Source organism: Pistacia vera, unplaced genomic scaffold (genome assembly GCF_008641045.1).
Source record: "Pistacia vera cultivar Batoury unplaced genomic scaffold, PisVer_v2 Contig79, whole genome shotgun sequence".
Classification (NCBI taxonomy): Eukaryota; Viridiplantae; Streptophyta; class Magnoliopsida; order Sapindales; family Anacardiaceae; genus Pistacia; species Pistacia vera.
Window position 1 is genome coordinate 42,967 of NW_022196656.1, and position 19,668 is coordinate 62,634.

The 19,668-nt window shown below is 33.8% G+C and overlaps 2 protein-coding genes and 1 long non-coding RNA gene across 3 annotated transcripts; all 3 read right to left on the reverse strand.

The window, feature by feature from the left end:
• Positions 1-346: 346 nt before the first annotated feature.
• Positions 347-5,248, reverse strand: LOC116116928 (glutathione reductase, chloroplastic). The gene is made up of 11 exons (XM_031402962.1): positions 4,822-5,248; positions 4,210-4,435; positions 3,799-4,077; positions 3,535-3,711; positions 3,154-3,207; positions 2,899-3,047; positions 2,351-2,414; positions 2,103-2,273; positions 1,435-1,572; positions 919-1,010; positions 347-464 (listed from the first exon to the last, which is right to left on the reverse strand). The coding sequence occupies exons 1-10, from the start codon at positions 5,187-5,189 to the stop codon at positions 969-971; spliced, it is 1,668 nt and encodes a 555-aa protein (XP_031258822.1). The 5' UTR covers positions 5,190-5,248; the 3' UTR covers positions 347-464; positions 919-968.
• A 5,390-nt stretch (positions 5,249-10,638) lies between these two features.
• On the reverse strand, positions 10,639-12,139 carry LOC116116921 (DNA-directed RNA polymerase III subunit RPC8-like; the record flags this gene model as incomplete). The annotated part of the gene is made up of 4 exons (XM_031402957.1): positions 10,639-10,913; positions 11,569-11,658; positions 11,763-11,826; positions 11,982-12,139. Coding segments are annotated over 4 exons (357 nt in total), but the record flags the coding sequence as incomplete, so codon positions are not given.
• Positions 12,140-16,850: 4,711 nt separating this feature from the next.
• Positions 16,851-17,797, reverse strand: LOC116116940. Its single transcript, XR_004125899.1, has 3 exons — positions 17,755-17,797; positions 17,039-17,125; positions 16,851-16,896 (listed from the first exon to the last, which is right to left on the reverse strand). It is a non-coding gene; the product is annotated as an uncharacterized LOC116116940 (long non-coding RNA).
• Positions 17,798-19,668: the final 1,871 nt, after the last annotated feature.

The window sequence follows — 19,668 nt, forward strand, 5'->3', positions numbered from 1 at the left end:
CTTTCTCTACCATGTTACGGCTTTGTTGTTGTAACCATTCTGATTAACTTCGAAAATCTGTTCACGCAATTAAGAAGCAACTAACAGTTCAATACAGGCATATTATACACTTGAAAATTGATCGCACAATTAGAAGCAAGGAGAACTTACATTCTATACTTATTTAAATTAACATAACATTTCTGTGAAAACGAACAAGTATGAAGGTATACTAAAAAGAAAATAAATACTAACAAATTTATTAAAACAATCCCATTTTAAAACGCTATTCTGCTCATTCCCATGTTGGACAGTGCAAAATCACGCTACAAAATTATAGAACCACTGAACCACAGGTTCTTTTGCTTGTGCTTCTCAATGGCCAAAACAAGAAATCTGTGTTAATGCATCCAACTGAAGTTCAATCAGGTGTACGGTCCCAGTTCTTTATCAATCCTTCACAAACTGTTCACTGGCAACCCAACCTGCCCAATCAGATACAATGACAAACAATATCATACTATTAATGTGTATAAAATAGTTTTACGGGATCTAGAATATTATAATGGCCCATAAAGCAACTAGATTATACCTAGGTCAGAAAAAAACCTCATGAAACCACTCAAATTTCAGAAGACAGCAAGTTTTGAAGAAAATAGAAATGTCATTTGAAGGATTCACATGTCAGCAAGCTACTATGCTAAACCCCCAGAAATATGCTTATTGAACAAAAGGAGTCGTATGGTGGGCAATGAGCGGCTTTCCTATTTAATCACAATGATTTAAAGCTTCTTCCTTTGTTAATAGATTTATATCATGTAATGATCTTCAGTGTCATTCTCAAAATATTAGTTTTTATCTAAATCTTTGGAATGATAGAAATAATAAATCAAACAAACATGTTTTTGGAAGGAAATCACAACTCTGAACAGTTCACACCTTAAACGGGCCCATGCACTGTGCAGTCGATTAATCAAACTCGATTCTTGCTAAACCCCTGCGGCAGCTTTCACCTCAGGACCAGTCATTCCCTAAAACAAATATAAGGATGGCATTTGGTACATTCAATCATGAGAGAAGTTTATAAGACTGCAGATTAGAAACTCTGTAAATTTTTTTCTCTTTCTAGGAGCAAAACATACAAATTAGTACATGTACACAAAAAAAGGTCATCTCTGACTTAAGTAATAAAACAGATCTAGGCTTGCCAATTATATAAATCCAGAATACAAATTCCTCCAATGAACACTTGGTAATAAATTATATTAATTCTATAGGACAATTTGCCAGGCCAGCAGCAGCAAAAGAATTCAATAACCATTATAATTTTTTTTCCTTTTTTTGGAACTTCTTAATAAAGATGCGCGAAAAGTGCTACTATCCTGCCATTCTTTACTTACTAAAAGATCTTTTGGTACAATGGATCAGAAGTGACTACACAACATTTATACAAACCTCTGATGGAGTGCTCTTTCTAATCTTCCGAGTAGGTGTCCTCATTGTGACGAACTCCTCTGCTGCTGTTGGGTGAATACCAACTGTTGTGTCAAAGTCTGCCTTGGTCAAGCCAGCTTTCACAGCAACCGCAAATCCCTGGAAATTCAACAATTATAAAACCACAAGACCTTAGATCTTACTAGCAGCTCACAAATTTACTAAATGAATATTGGTCATGCTGAAGCTGCAAAATACTACTTAACATGCTTATTTTAAAAGCATTTAGGGTCATCACGTAGCAGCCTTACTAAACCAAACAAAAAAGATTGACATGAATGAACATGTCTAAATTTGGTCTGCCTACATAAATTCTTCAATCACTTGCAGAAGACCATGCATTCATACCATCCATCATAAAACATCTCCTACGGGAGCTCAGACATGGTGGCCCTTGATCCTTTCTGTCCTATGGCATGTTAAGTTTCATACCTCATAACCATTATAATTATTGAGGTTCAAGATTGAGCTAGGGCTCTGGTTTGAAAAGCAAAATGAGCCTTTCAGATTGACCATTGAAATTCATGAACTTACTGAAAAACCTTAAAGAGTATTCTGGATCTTAAGAACTATCTTGAGAGCTTCGTCCATAAAAAAATCAGTTACAGCATTTTAATTGAGGTAGAAACCTGCACAATTTCAGGCGCATCTTCTCCACACATGTGCAAACCCAGAACCTTGTTTGTCTTTGCACATACTATAAGTTTCATGAACACGCGGTCTGGAAGCCCTGAGAGAGTAGCTTTTAATGGTCTGAAGTTTGCTGTGAAGACATCAATATCACCATATTCTTGTATAGCCTGTGCAGTTCTAGAAACATTAATAACAAGAGACTAATTGCAACTGTTGCAGACATGCAAACAAAATAATTAGTCACCTGTTCTTCAGAAAGACCAACTTGTCCAATTGGTGGTTGGCAAAACACAGCAGACGGAACAGCTCTACTCTCAAGGAAGAAAAATTGTTTAGAAGTTATTAGTTAGCAAGCAATTCACATCACAGAATCTTGAAACACACATATTCTTGAGAAGTTAACTGAGAGTTAAATCACTTGAAAGAAAGGGGGAATCAATTTGTCAAAGAAGAGGACAATCTAGTTATTACAATTGGTTATAAAGTTCTAACATGAAAGAGCTAAATCCATATTTCAACTATTACATGTCTGTAGAGAAGCAAACATTAATCCAACAAATAAAAAATCATTATATGGCTCTAAATTAGCATTATCCAACTTCTCTGGATGTTGTAATAATCTTCTCCAGAAAATAAAAATAAAAATAAAAAAATGAAGAAAAGAATAATAATTAAATAAAAAAAATCCCCAATTTATTTTTTAATGAAGGCACACATAGATTTACTGACAAATACAATGTTTCAACAATATCTCTCTCTTCAATCACTTGTTAACAAAAAAATTTATATTACCTATAATCAGGTTTTGTTGGTTCATCCTGAAACAGAGTTTTTGCTAGAGCCCCACCCTCCATTAAAGCAACTGGAGTCAAATTTATTCTATCTGTAACATCTCCAACTGCCCAAATGGAAGGAACAGAGGTACGAGAGTATTCATCAACCTGAGGAAACAATGAACAGAAAAACTAGATAAGATAAACCACCACAGAAAAAGCAGAAAATAAAATAAAATAAACAAGAGATGCACCAAAGCAGTGGGAACAGTACCTGTATTGCTCCATTCTTGCTCATTTTAACACCCACCTTTTCCAATCCTAAGTTCTGCAATGAAGCAGAAACTCATATAATATCTAACTCATATGCTTCAACATTCTTCTCTCAAATATAAAACTTAGAAACAAAACATAAAAACATAAAAGTATCAGTGTGGTACAGATTAGGCATCTTAATGTTCGCATTGTCACCTTTGACAAAGATTTGAATCAAAGTATGATGCATGATTGCAAACCTTGAAGATAAAGAATCTAAGGTCCTTGTTATATTTTTTGAGGTGGGAAATACAGAGTTTATATGACATAATTAATAGCCCAATGGACCCAAGGAGGCCTACACCAAATTATAACCACTAACGAAAAAGATATTCCAAACCTTTGTATTAGGCCTGCGTCCAGTTGCAAACATAATATGAGAGAAGCCTTCAACTGTTCCTTTGTTAGTCTTGAGAGATAGTGAACCATCTGCTGACTTTAGGATAGCCTCCGGTGACTCCTCTGTGTGAAACTCAATTCCTCTCACAGACATCTGTTCTGCAACAAAGTCTCTTATCTGCAGAAACATATCGAAACAAGTTCATTTGTATAAGAAAACTTCTGTTAGACTTAACTTAATTAAGCATCTAGCATGGTTCAACACCTCTTCATCAAAACCCCTTAAAACTTTTTTCTGCCGTATAAAAACATGGACATCACTTGTCAGACCATTGAAGATGCCAGCAAACTCCAAGGCAATGTATCCACCACCAATTATTGCAATTTTCTTAGGCTTTGATGGCAAATCAAGTGCAGCATCTGAATCTATTGCATGCTCACTACCAGGAATGTCAGGAATGAATGGACGTCCTCCAACTGAGATTAGTATGTGCCTAGCTGTATAAAGTTTTCCATCTACATCGACCGTGTGCGGGTCCACAATCTGCACAGATTTCATTGATTGATTGATTCAAAACAAAAATGGATATTACATACAGCTCATGAAGCAAAGAGAAGGTACACAAAATTCTGCAGAAGAATAGACTAAATTATAAATGACCTAGACTAATCCCACCTTTCCACGACCTTCAAGTAATGTGACATTAGCATTTTTCAGAACGTTTTTGTAGATACCAGTAAGGCGCTGCAGCTCAGCATTTTTGTTAGCAATCAAAGTGCTCCAATCATGCTGCGGTTCTACCTCATATTTCCAACCAAACCCATTACTCTCATCAAATTCATGAGAAAATTTTGATGCATACACCATTAGTTTCTTTGGTACGCATCCTCGAAGGACACACCTGCATTAGAAGGAAAAAAAAAAAAACATGGAAAACCATTCACAAGCTCATAGAAAAACAGAAAATCAATACTATCTTCTACTTGGATATCTCAATACAATAGATTCAACAAAGCCAACTCCTCCTAGCTGAATTCAAAGCCACTCTCAAGTTAAGTTTGGGTTTTCCAAAAGACTGGGACAGTACAAATTGACATCACGATTATAACTCTTTCAAAGTAGGTAAAAATTATTATCATCGGAAAAATGTATGAAAATAAACAAAGTTACCACAATTATGGCAGACAACACATAATAACAGGGAAAGATTAAAAGTGAAAAGATAAGATTCTTCTAATAATAATTCAGTAATTACAACTCAGTTTCATCAAAACGTTCAGAACATACGTGCCACCAACGCCACCGGTGGTCTCAGAAGAAATTGTTGAAAACGGAAGCTCACAGACAGCAACAGAAGCGCCGAAATTAGAGGCAAAACGTGATGCACGGACGCCGCCACTACCGGCGCCAATAGTGAAAAGGTCGAAGTCGTACTGACGAGCGGTCTCAGCTCCATTCTCGGACTCGGCTCGAACGGAGAAATGACGACGTTGATGATGTTGACCGTGGTGGTGGTGGCTCTGAACGTAAGAAAGAGAAGGAGAAGCTAGGGTTTTAGGAAGAGAGAGAAAGTGAGAAGAAATTGGAAGTGAAATCGGCAGCCTTTTGTAGAAGAAGGTGGTAGTGAGCTTTGGAGTAGTAACGGATGTCGCCATTTTTTTTTTTTAAATTTTAATTTTTGATTTCTCCCTTCTTATGTTTGTGTTGTGTTGTATTATCTTAGTGGATTGATGATGATGAGAAATGTAAGTGTGTAGACGTATACAGTTAACGGTTCCCAGTCAAACCAGGCTTCCTATTTTCTAGACCGTTCGTGGCGTGGGGTCCAATTGGTATTAGCATCAACCAGTTAAGAGGCTTTTTGATGAAATATAAGCAAAAGACAAAGGACATGTTCCCGCCCAAAGATTAGCGGGATGGTAAGTTTCCAGTATGGTTTCATATATTTCAGATTCTCACTCTTAAATTAATAAAAAATTGTTTTATGTAACAATTAAAGTATAAAGTGATCATTTGTAAGCCTAAGTAAACCCAAATTCAAAACACAAAAACTCTCTCACAATCACCGACCACTATGGCCTAGTTGGCTCCCGTAACTCCTAAATTGCGTGGTGAGTCACAACTACACAAGTTGCAATCGATCGTGATCAACCAATATCACAACACTTCATACAAACAACACCAAAACAATCGAAACTTCCAAAAATCAGCTTCCAGAAAACCGTCTCCAAGCCACTCAAAATACAACTATTTGTGAAACAGCCAAATAAGCACCAGATGGCGAGCGGTGAGCGATCAAGAGCTAGAAGGTTAGGGGTTTTGTTAAGGGGTTGATGGTGAGTCTTGGGGTGGTGTCAATTTTGATTTTGGTAGCCGGAAATTGCTAGAAACCAGCAAGAGAGAATCACACGAACCCTGGTGGTGGCTGGCGAATGGTGAACGATCAGGGGCTAAAAGGTTAGGTGTTTTGTTAAGGGGTTGATGGTGAGTCTAGGGGTGGTGTCAATTTTGATTTTGGTCATTGGAAATCGCCAAAATCCGACAAGAGAAATCGAGCGAACCCTAGCGACGACTGGCGTAAAATTGGGTGGAATCAGGTGGGAAAAGTGGGGGTTTTGGAGATGGAAGGATGATGGTGCTTGTGGTAGTGACGGGAAAGGCCAACAAAGTCGGAATCAAGCTAGATCGGGCCTGAACCAAGAGATGTGTGGCCAGAGAAAGGTTAGGGTAATGGCCAAAATCAACGAAAATGGAAAATTGTTTTAGATTTTGGATCTGGGGTGTTTTGATTTCACGGTATGAAATTTGGATCTAGGTTTGATGTTGGTCATGGCAACATCAGCAATAGTTGATGGAGTTTCTGGCGACAGAGACTAGGTGGTGGTGACAATGATAGTGGTTGGATGGTTAGAGATGGGGATGATATGAAGGTTGAAAATGTAACACCCACATCGAGGTACGTAATTTTATTTATACCCCAATACCCTGTTGAATTTCTTTGGGGTTTATCTTAGACAAATGTGAAGAAAATTCTTTAAAACTTTATTAGGGGTAAAATAGTATTTTCACTCATAATTAGATGAAAAAGTGGAGAGTGAAATGAAGTAAAATAATGTGAAGAAGATAATAGAAATGAGGGTATTAGGTAATTGACTAAAAGACATCAATGAAATTTCTTAGAAAGTGCAAGGGCAAAATGGGAATGTAAATGTGTGTGTGTATATATATATTATTATTAGTTTTAAGGCTTCAATAGACAAAACCCTAGCCATTCTCATCCCTTGTACATGCCACCCCTTATCCATTTTCTCTTAAACTTCTTCATCAAATTTTAAAGAGAATTCATAGGGTTTAGCTTAAATTTTTGTAGATTTTCAATCTTAAAGCATCCAAAGATAAGATTCTAGCACAAAGGTGTGTGATTAAGTTTTAAAGTTCTAAATTCTTATCGTTATATATGATTTAGGTCTAAGAGGAAGAGAATTTTAGCAAAAGGATGTTATATCACTAGTGTTGTATAAATTCAAGGTAAGTAAATACAATTTTAGCTTTGATTTGAGCAATAATTGTGTAAATTGATTCTTGTGTGTTTGTATGTGATGTATCGTGGGAATTATTGGCTGTTTTAATGTTGAATGATGTGTAAAATTCCAGCCATGAAGAGTAGTTCATGTTCATGTGTATGTGGTAATTTGATGGAATTATGGAAGAATTGTTGATGGAATTTTGAAGTGTTGAATCTAGCCGGATTTGAAGTTAAGTTTAGTGAGTTTTTGCTTCAATTTTGGTGGATTTAGAGAGATGTGGAAGTGTGGCCAACTAAGTATTTGTATGTATATGTAAATTGTTTGATGAAAATTTAAAGAGAAATGCATGCATAAGTGTTAAATCTTATTGAAGAAATTGTTAGAGAAATAAAAGAATTGAGGTTGAAAGGTTATGTTAGACTTGACCAAGTGTAAGTTTTAGTATTCAAGAGTGCCTTTTGTTATACCAAAATTTATAATATCGCTTGGTCATGTTAGTTCAATGAGATAAATGATTTTTAGTGTATGGCTCAAGTTACTTGAACCTTTAGTATTTTTTGAATAACACATTGTATTTAGTTATTGAATTATAAATTGTGAAACTTATGACTTTGGAAAAGTGTTAGAAGAGAATTGTATGTTAAATTGTTACTTTGATATAACATTGTTGATAGTAGAGAACGGTAGATTATGTCATAGACATATCAATATGCCATAATAAATTCTCAAGTTTGTGTACTTGAATTTGAAAAGAACATCAAAGAATGGGTTTGACCATACATATATTGTGCATATCATCCATATATACTTGATTTTGGTAAGTGAGAATATTAAGGAAAATGTTAGCAAAAAGTGAGAGAAGGAAAGAAAAGAAAATTGCTTTGTAGATTCATTTTAAGCTAACATGTAAATATATATATTTTCCTACTTATTAAAGAATATAATTGTAGAATTTCCATAACTTGGAAATTTATATATATATCTATATATATATAATAATCTTTTTCAGAGATATAGAATGTTATGTTAGAAGATTGTTGCGATGGGGAACCCATGAGTGACAGAAATGTAGAAAATACCTACATGCACACCACCATCAGTGAGTGACCTCAAAATAGAAAAACAGAATTTATACAGTCCGTTAGAAGTGCATGTGGGTGAGAATTGTACTCATAAAGAATTTTAAAATACACTCACACGGCTAGGTTCCAAATCCATGTCTCAGCCTAGTCCGATCGGTAGTGGCGGATCTAGGAATTTCCTTCGATGGGGGCAAAATATAAATAAATAAATAAAAAAATTAAAACCAATCATAACTACACTTTTTTTTTTTTCATTATAATGAGCTTCAATAAAAAGTTATAAAATACAAATAAATATCTTCAAAAAACACAATTTTTGTAAAAGTAGAACAATTTTTCTAAAATTGTCCTTGACTAGTTTTCCTATTCTGAAAACGTTGGATAATCATCTCATTGTCAATTGTATCAAATACATTTTTCTCAATATAGATGATCAAGCAATCATTCATCCATTGATCTCCCATTCGATTGCATAACCGATTTTTCACAAGATTCATTGTAGAAAAAACCCTTTCAACAGTCGCAATCACAACTAATAAAACCAATGCAACTTTCACAAGCTTATACACCAACGTATGCAAAATTTCTTTTTTAAACCGAACTAAATTCTTAACCAAATCACCAATTCTTTGTAACTCAGCAAATTTATCACAAGAATGTATGTCAATAACATAAATCTCAATCTAGTTCTCAAGTACTATCAACTCAAGTACAGAAAAATCAAATAGATAAAACTGACCAAACCCATTTCCTTTTCCTTTGCTTCTTCTTTTCTTCTTTTTTATGGGTTTTTCTCTCTTTTTCTTCATTTTTGACAAACAACCCAATTTATATATAAAACAACTTCTTTGAATTATGAAACTGCCCCAAGATTCTCTTATTCTCACAATGACCTCACCACATTAGCTTTCTGATGTAAAAATGCCCAGATTTCTCCCCTCAGTTAAATGCAAACCCAACAGTTCTTATTTCTTTCATTTTCACTCCTAATAAAACTTTTAAAAACTAACAGATCCTCTTGCATAAAAATAAAAATCACAAAAAATATGAAATATATATACTCGGATTAAAAATAGGGTTTTACAAAAATAAAATCTAAAAAAACAGTGAGGACTGTTCCCAAAATCTCATAATTCTATAAGTGTAAAATTTAAATAAATATAAGATATGGACTTTTTTCAAAAGTTGAGTGGGGACTCTAGTCCCCACAAGTCATTAATTGGATCCGCCACTGCCGATCGGCAAACTAGAATAGAATAAAGAAAAAGAAAGAGAAATAGAATAAGAGACAGAAAACAGAAAAGAAAATTTGATATGTATTATGCTACTTGCATTGATTAGAATTTTATATTTGCTCGAATATATTCATTTATATTAATTCTTCTTGCATGTCGGTAAGTAGCAAATTAGAATAATAGAAAAGAATAAAGAATAATAGAAAAGAATGAAGTGAGAAAGGAAAGCCAGAATATGAGTAACGGAGAAAAAACAGTAGTGTAATTTGGTTTACTCACTGAGCGATTAGTGTTCATTTCGTTATTTTACTGTTTTGCATAAATGAAATACGGTCCGGTGAAACGTCAACAAGCGGAGGAGTTTGACAGTACTGTCCAAGAATATTTTGTACCTATTAATGTAAAATTAGTTGTTTTATGTAGAGAAATATAAATTAAAGTTAGTGTTTTTTTTTTGTTTTTAATTCATATATATATTCTAAGAATATTTAGTGGATTGTATCATTTATCTCTCAAATAATTACTAGCTAGAGAATTTATTACAGAAAAGAAGAATGTTATTGAAATAAATTTGAAAGTAAGATGATTATTTTTCTAATTCTACTAATTTGGGAGTTAAAAAATAATTTATTAATTTATTTGTTAAGGGTATCTATGTCTGAAACTAAAAATTACTAATGATATTACTTTACAGGTAAAAATTTAAAATATATGAAACCAGAGGTGAAAACTTACAATTTCGCTAATTTTTGGGTGAGAATAATACATTAATTTTTTAAGGGATTTTTTATATTTAATAGTAAGATTTTAGTAATTTTAGGGTTATTGAATAAATACTTCTTAGAAATCGTTGGAATCACATGAGATTTTATTATTCCTAAAAAATGAATGAAATTAACCCTTTAATATGCATTATAATTACACAATTAAAGAGAAGCATAAAATTTTGATGATATCATAACATTAACATCAATTCATAATTTCATCGAGAAAGTATGTTTATATAAGTAAAATTTTATTTTGTGCATGTATAATTGGGTATGAAGAATTGCACAATTATAGATTAAAATAAAGAAATGGGTTTCATATTAAAAGTATAAAAATGTAAAGATACCTTCAAATTAGCTATTTGTGGCGAGTCAGAGACTTTTAAAATCAAGCCAGGTAGCCAACAAAGGGAGACATTATGAATCACAAGGTCCGAGCTCCACTCAAACTTCAGCTTTCTTAGACGATAATATGAAACTGTAATTAGCGGCTCATTAATTCCTTGTTGACAACCTGGGAGTAGAAATTTTGCGACTACATATAATAACAAATTAAAACTAGCTATCATCAAAATTTCCTATTCAAGTGATTTAGAATATTGAACTGAAACCAAGTCGAGAGTGGTTTAATTTCCGCATTTTCAAGCAGAAATAATGTACCAAGCATAACAGAAATACTACCGCTGCTTCGGTTCCGCTTCATAAAATTATGTCACAAGCATCCTACCACCATGAAACGGGGCCCAAACCATCATAATCAATCGATCCCTGCAAAACGAAGTGTCAACTAATAATTAGACCAATGTATATAGCCAGATAACACACTGACTCAATAAAACCAATAATATCAGGTAACATTTGAATTTATTTATGCATTGAGACACATCTTAAATGTGTTTCAAATTCAGAAAAAGGGGTGATTTTCATAAAACTCACTAGCATAGACATGTCATGAATTCAAAATCTAATTAAACCTGTTAGAATAAAAGTTATGAAATTTGATTAGACCCTTCTTAGTGAATTCTTTTACCCATTGTATGTTGACGACGAGTTTTCAATTAACATTGCAGTGACATACAAACTCTTATTATAAGTCTCAAAGCAACCTGCCAAGATTTTAGATCACACTATCTCTAGAAAGTAGCAATCTTAACGACAAGATACATATAAACCTAGTAGAGACAGATATTAAGCCAACAAACAAAACGATAATATAGATAGATTACAGTTCAGTTCCAGTTGAAGCATCATGACAACTTTCTAGAAGAAGGAAAAAGAAGAAAGAAAGAATACATTCTAGTTAGCTGGCCATTACGCTCACTAGAAAACATTCTATAAAACCTTCAAAGAAAAATAAGGACCAAAAAAATGAGAAACCCAGAGGCAATCACCAGTCAATAACAAGTTTGAAAGATGTACTTACAGTCACTACCATAGGGGCAAATGGCTTTGATCCTTCAGGTTGCTCAATAGGAATTGGCGGATACTTAACACTGAGAACTCGAAACTTAATCTGACATTCAATAAATCTAATGTCAGCAAATATATGCAAACTAGAAGTTTGAGTGTGTATATATATATATATATATATTATAGCAATTGCACAACAATATAAACCTCGTCTATCCCATCGATCAGGTATTTTGTATCTCCAAATTCCCATATCCATCGGACATCGTACCTGCAGTAATAATCATAGCAAAGTTTTACTGAACAAACAAATGTAAACAGAAGGCAGACAAAAATATAACCAGAAATGAATATGAAAGTTTTTCAAAATGTACAATTTAACGGCAATTCTAGAGTATAACAAGCCAGAGAAGGACTCAGTCACACCTTTTATCAGGGTCAGGCTCGGATCGAGATGGACTTGGCAAAAGATGAGAAGGAATGTAAATATCATCAAAAAATCCAAGAGATACTGCCAAATATAGCAGGGAGATTTCACAACAAAATTCAATTAGTTGCTTCACTAAAGGTACCAATATAGTTAATGTTCAAAAGCAAACTTGCAGTATAATAAAGAAAAGACAAACAAAAAGGCATAACAATTCTGTAAGGAAAACTACACTCAAGGTTTAAATTTATCCACAATCCATCCGTCCGAAGTGAAATTTCACTATTATGAAATCTATGATAAAGTTAATATATTAGTTCAAGAAAATGTCCTGTAGATCAGTTTTACTTGACAGATCTGGGAGGATTCTTCAAGCCATATACAGCCAAAGTTTCCTCTACTGAGTAAAGATGACTAGATTTCTATTCTCGTTAGAAGTGTGCAAGTTTTTAGGGTAGAACCAGAGTCGACAAGTACCTAGGGTGTCAGTTGTTTGGTGGAACCGGCACTGTGCAGTTCCTGTTCCGGTTCTGGTTCCACCACTTTAGGAACCGTAATCGGAACCAAGGTTTGGCTACCCAGCATGGAGCCGATGGGGTATCTGGGGTGTATTTGTAATTCCTGTAAACAGTTGGGGGTGTACTTGTAATATTTACAGGGTATATTTGTCATTTTTGTGAACAATAGGGGTGTATTGTAATTTTATGTGAACAGTGTCGGGTACCCGGAGCTGGAACCTGTGGTTCAGATTCCAGTTCCAGGCATTTAGGAACCGGAACCCACTGCGGTTCCAATGCTTGGGACGGGTAGCTGGACCCGCCCACCCCTAAATTATTTTATCATGGCTCAATTTCATCATCCCAGTCAGGGAAGTCAATTCCCAACTAATACTTGCCACCATCAACGTGTTCCATGCAATCCCAAGTTTTATTTAAGGGAAAACAACAAACAGAGACATTCTGACAAAAATGAGCATATATGTAAGGACAAAATATTGTAGTAAGGCAACAGAAAATGTGTACTGTCCTGTACTTTGGCAAAGAAGAACGCTAGAGAGATAGAAGAGAATTAATACAGCTGCATCAGAAGATGGAAACACGTTGAGTTGCCTGGCACTGATAGAAAGACTCAATCTTATCGGGAAAAAAAAAAGCTGCTACTGAATTCAGCAACACCACAAGGCTTCAATTTCGACCATTAATCATTCAAGAATACCACAAGGACGCTTCAATTGCAGCCACAAATATCAGTCAAGAATGTATGTACAAAAAGTAGGAGATCAGGGAATTCTCTCTTCAAAAATAGGTTACTTCGATGAACCAAGGCTAAAACCCTTATTAAACAAATAAGGTTTTTTTTTTTTTTTTTCCCCAACAGGCAAGCAAAGATCAACCCCTCAAATTACGAGCACAAGATGATAAAGATTGCAATCAAACACAATCTTTAACCGAGGAAATGGATTGAACCCTAAGCCTTGCAATCAGTGACAACCAGCATATCCATGAGATGATGATGGGAACTCAACCAAAACAATCAAAATACAGTTCAATAACACTCAGGACAACCAATAAGTAACAAGCAATCTGTATATATTGATATGATAATAGTAACAAGATGGTAAGAAAGAAACAGAGCAAAATGATAAACAGCAAAATAAGGGAGTACTTAGCACTTCGAGAAGCTAGCGGCCTCCCAACAAAGATCCAAAATATTCAATATCCTCCACACGCTTTTTCCCTCTCTTATATACAATAATGAAGTCATGCCCAAATTACCCTTTTCTAAATCCACGTGGAATATTCCACACTAACTAACTCTCTTCTCAATTACCCTTTCTGCCCCTTCCTCTCTTCTTCTTGTAAATCTTAGTTATAGGAGGTTTATCAGATGACCAGCAGAGCACTGTGCTCAACAGGACCTAAGACTCAAAAACTCATTTTGAGTTATAATTTACCATTCATAGATAAGAGAGTTGTCCTCCTAAACCATCCTTGTGTAGAAATCTTGGCATAGGTTTGAAGGAGAGATAACAACAGAAGACAATCAGTTGAAAGAATAAAGCCTGAATTTTATGGACAATCAAAGATGTCTTCCCAACTGAACAAGACCATCAAGTCCTATGGAATCACAACCCAAAGACTATCCAATCTACAGTCCTTATTGGAACTCCTTAGCAAAAAACCATGAAACTAGAAGGTTAAACTCCCCCTCCAGCCCTCGAGAAAATTAAAGGAGCAAATCCATCCATATGATACATACTTCTTAAAAAGGTATATAAAAAAATAAGGAAAATATTACAAGTGGATGCATATCTAGAGTAGATCACAACAAAATAAGGTACTGAGATCGTAATTATTTTATCCATATTTTGAGTTGTATTTGGGAAAAGTGTTTGTTTTATTATCTACATAATAGAATCCTGAAAAATCTTTTCCGACATTTTGCTGACAGCTTTTTGACCTTTTTGAATTTTTTCGCAGACGCATCTCTTTCTTCTTTCACACCTTCACCTGTTTTTTCAGTCCTTTTTCACGGTTCGTCATTTCTTCTTTCACGCTTCTTCATTCTTCTTACTACGGGTAATGAATAAGTATATTGTGATCGTTAAAACGGGATAGAATATGGACGAAATGGAGAGGAGAGTCAACACAATAAGGTATTATAGACAACATAACAAACTGTACGTGATAACATAACGAATACACTGTGAGCCGCACAGTAGACCATGTCGTAGTTGTTTATGAAGTTACGTGTAATAATGATTATAGGGTTGAAATTGTACTTTTGTTATATAGTATTAATGTGATTTAAACAGTGGATTAGTACTTGAAATTAATATGGGTTTTGTTTTTTAATATATACGAGTGACAAAATTACCAAACAAATATTTAGTATAATTAAAATGTAACTGATAAGATTATATATTATAATACATTATTTTAACAAAACACAATAAAATATTATATTAATAAACATTTATAAAAAAATATATAATCAAATATTCAACACAAATATCAAGGTCAAAATACTCTACCAACACATATTTTACAAATCATATTCTTGTAATCATAACCTATCCAACTATCCAATACTATCTCCAAAATCCATCCAAAATTATAAATCAAACGTACCTTATATGTCATAATAAATTTTCAAGTTTGTTTACTTGAATTTGGAAAGAACATCAACAAATGGGCTTGGCCATACATATATTGTGCATCATCTATATATACTTGATTTTGGTAAGTGAGAATATTAAGGAAAATGTTAGCAAAAAGTGAGAGAAATAAAGAAAAGAAAATTGCTTTGAGATTCATTTAAGCTAACATGTAAATATGTATATTTCCTACTTATTAAATCATATAATTGTAGAATTTCCATAACTTGGAAATTTATTTAGAAATATATATAGAATCTTCTTCAGAGATATGAATATTAGTTAGAAAGTTGTTGCAATGGGAAACCTGTGAGTGATAGAGATGCAAAAAATTCCTACATGACACCGTCATCAGTGAGTGGCCCCAGATAGAAAAACAAAATTTGTACAATCTATTCGAAGTGCATGTGGATGAGGATACCCAGAAAGAATTTCAGAATACACTAACATGACCAAGGTTTCAATCCATGCCTTAGCCTAGTCCGATCGGAAAACCAGAATAGAATAAAGAACAGAAACAGAAACATAATAAGAGACAGAAACAGAAAAGAAAATTTGTTTTAGAGAAAGTTTATTTATTTTGCATATGTATTATGCTACTTGCATTGAATTAGATTATATTGTGCCCGACTATATTCATTATTTAATTGTTTTTACATATCGGTAAGGAGCAAATAGAATAATAGAAAAGAATGAAGGGAGAAAGGAAAGCCAGAATATGAGTATCAAAGGAAAACAGTAGTGTAGTTTGGTTACTTACAAAGCGATTAGTACTCACTTCGTTATTTTACTATTTTGAAAGTACTAGATGAAATATGGTCGGGTGGGTGGGACGTCAACAAGCAGACGAGTTTAGCAACACTGTCCAAGAATATTTTATACTTATTAATGTAATTAGTTGTTTTATGTAGAGATAATAAATTAAAGTTAGTGTTTTTTGGGTTTTTTACTTCATATATATTTCTAAGAATATTTGTGGGTTTATTCATTTATCTCTCAAAGATACTAGTTAAAGAATTTATACAAAAAAGAAGAATGTTATTGAAATAAATTTGAAAGTAAGATGATTATTTTCTAATTCTACTAATTTGGGGTTAAAAAATAATTTATTAATTTATTTGTTAAGGGTATCTATGTCTAAAACTAAAAAACTAACGATGTTACTTTAAAGGTGAAAATCTAAAATATAGAGACCAGAGGTGAAAACTTACAGTTTCGCTAATGTTTGGGTGAGAATTACATTAATTTTTTTAAGGGATTTTTATATTTAATAGTAAGATTTTAGTAATTTTAGGGTTATTGATAAAAACTTCTTAGAAATCGTTGGAATTGTATGAGATTTTATTATTCCTAAAAATAATGAAATTAACCCTTTAATATGCATTAATTACACAATTAAAGAGAAGCATAAAATTTTGATGATATCATAACATTAACAGCAATTCATAATTTATCAGAAAGTATGTTTATGTAAGTAAAATTTTATTTTGTGCATGTATAATTGGGTATGAGAATTGCACAATTATGCTTAAATAAAGAAATGGGTTTCATATTAAAATAAAAATGTAAAGATACCTTTAAATTAGCTATTTGTGGCGAGTCAGAGACTTTTAAAATCAAGCCAAGTAGCCAACAATGGGGACATTAGAACACAAGTCGAGCTCCACTCAAACTTCAGCCTTTTAGACGATAATATGAAACTGTAATTAGCGGCTCATTAATTCCTTGTTGACAACCTGGGAGTAGAAATTTTGCGACTACATATAACAAATTAAAACTAGCTATCATCATTTCCTATTCAAGTGATTTAGAATATTGAACTGAGTCTGAAACCAACGTGAGTGGTTAATTTCCACATTTTCAAGCAGAAATAATGTACCAAGATAACAGAAATACTACCGCTGCTTCGGTTCCGCTTCATAAAATTATGTCACAAGCATCCTACCACCATGAAACGGGGCCCAAACCATCATAATCAATCGATCCCTGCAAAACGAGTGTCAACTAATAATTAGACACTGTATATACCCAGATAACACACTGACTCAATAAAACCAATAATATCAGATAACATTTGAATTTATTTATGTAATGAGACACATCTTAAATGGTATTTCAAATTCAGAAAAAGGGGTGATTTTCATAAAACTCACTAGCATAGACATGTCATGAATTCAAAATCTAATTAAACCTGTTAGAATAAAAGTTATGAAATTTGATTAGACCTTCTTAGTGAATTCTTTTACCATGTAGTTGACGACGAGTTTCATAACATTGCAGTGACATACAAACTCTTATTATAGTCTCAAAGCAACCTGCCAAGATTTAGATCACACTATCTCTAGAAGTAGCAATCTTAACGACAAGATACATATAAACCTAGTAGGACAGATATTAAGCCAACAAACAAACGATAATATAGATAGATTACAGTTCAGTTCCAGTTGAAGATCATGACACTTTCAGAAGAAGGAAAAAGAAGAAAGAAAGAAAATTAGTTAGCTGGCCATTACGCTCACTAGAAAAAATTCTATAGAGCCTTCAAAGAAAATAAGGACCAAAAAAATGAGACACAGAGGCAATCACCAGTCAATAACAAGTTTGAAAATGTTTACAGTCACTACCATAGGGGCAAAGGCTTTGATCCTTCAGGTTGCTCATAGGAATGGCGGTACTAACACTGAGAACTCGAAACTTAATCTGACATTTAATAAATCTAATGTCAGCAAATTATGCAAACTAGAAGTTGAGAATATATATATATAGCAATTGCACAACAATTAAACCTCGTCTATCCCATCGATCAGGTATTTGTATCTCCAAATTCCCATATCATCGGACATCGTACCGCAGTGGGGTGTTTTGATTTCACGGTATGAAATTTGGATCTAGGTTTGATGTTGGTCATGGCAACATCAGCAATAGTTGATAGAGTTTTTGGCGACAGAGACTAGGTGGTGGTGACAATGACAGTGGTTGGATGGTTGGAGATGGGGATGATATGAAGGTTGAAAATGTAACACCCACATCAAGGTATGTAATTTTATTTATGCCCCAATACCCTTAGTCGAATTTCTTTGGAGTTTGTCTCAGACAAATGTGAAGAAAATTCTTTAAACTTCATTAGGGGTAAAATTGTCCTTTCACTCATAATTAGATGAAAAAGTGGGGAGTGAAAGGAAGTAAAATAATGTGAAGAAGATAATAGAAATGAGGGCAATTAGGTAATTAACTAAAGAATATAGATGAAATTTCTTAGAAAATGCAAGGGCAAAATACCCTAGCCATTCTCATCCCTTGTACACGTCACCCCTCATCCATTTTCTCTCAAACTTCTTCATTAAATTTTAAAGAGAATTCATAGGGTTTAGCTTAAATTTTGGTAGATTTTCAATCCTAAAGCATCCAAAGGTAAGATTCTAGCATAAAGGTATGTGATTAAACTTTAAAGTTCTAAATTCTTATCGAGCATTTGGTTGAGGGTTATGTGGGATTACTGGAGTTAAGTCATCTTATATTACTTGATTATCATGTTTGGTTGTCAAGTAATATAAGATACCGGTAATCTTCAACTACTAATAGTGGTTACTATTGGTAATATTTGAGGTAATCTGATTACTTCTATTTTCTTAGATATTCTAAGATTACCAGGATTATCTTTTTTTGTTACAATTTTATTCCTTATTAATAAAAGTTTTGGACAATAATGTCTCTATTTAAAAATAAATTTACATTAATATCCTATTTCAATTTTACCCTTGTTTAATTAAAATTTTGGACAATAAAGCCCTTATATTTAAAACAATTTACAGACCACCGCTGCCACCCAGCCACCACCCCCGATAGTGGGCCAACCACCACGGACTGCTGCCGAAAAGTCGTCGGAGTCCCTAAAAAAGAACAAAATTTGGTGGGAGGCTTCAGGAGACTTTGATATGGCCGTTTCTAGCCATATTGATGGTTGAAAACGGCCAGATCTGGCCATTAACGGTCACGGACATGGCCGTTAATGGCCAGATCTATTATGGCTGGAATAGATCTAGCTGGAAATTGCCAGAATAGATCTAGCCGGAAATAGCCAAAATAGATCTAGTCATTTTCGGTCAGATCTGGCTTGATATGGCCGTTTTGGGCCATCAATATGGCTAGAAACGGCCATATCGGAGCCTCTTGGTCACAGTGAGCTACTCACGGGGACTTTCGGAGACTTCCGACAGTGGTTTACGGTGGTGGCAGGAGGTGGGGGTGATTTCATCATAAATTAAAGTTTTATATAAGCGGGAGTGTTTTAGCTAAATCTGAAATATTGGGGGTTAAAAAATATATTCAAAAATTAATATTATATTAATATTTAAAAAGGGAACAATTTAATAATTTAAATAACATACCCACCAATTTATTCCTCATAACCAAACATATTAATATAACATACCCACCAACTAACCAAACACATTTTCCTAAAGATTCTTAGTAATCTTCAAGGTAATCTATCTTTTCAGTAATTCAACATCCCTAGTAATCTAACATTC

What these genes read in the sequence shown, in the direction of transcription:
- LOC116116928 (XM_031402962.1), bottom strand. Translation starts at nt 5,189, where the DNA reads ATGGCGACATCCGTTACTACTCCAAAGCTCACTACCACCTTCTTCTAC. An exon ending in ACCGGTGGCGTTGGTGGCAC is followed by an intron (nt 4,436 to 4,821) that starts GTATGTTCTGAA and finishes CTTCTAATGCAG; the next exon opens with GTGTGTCCTTCGAGGATGCG. An exon ending in TAAGGGGTTTTGATGAAGAG is followed by an intron (nt 3,712 to 3,798) that starts GTGTTGAACCAT and finishes ATGTTTCTGCAG; the next exon opens with ATAAGAGACTTTGTTGCAGA.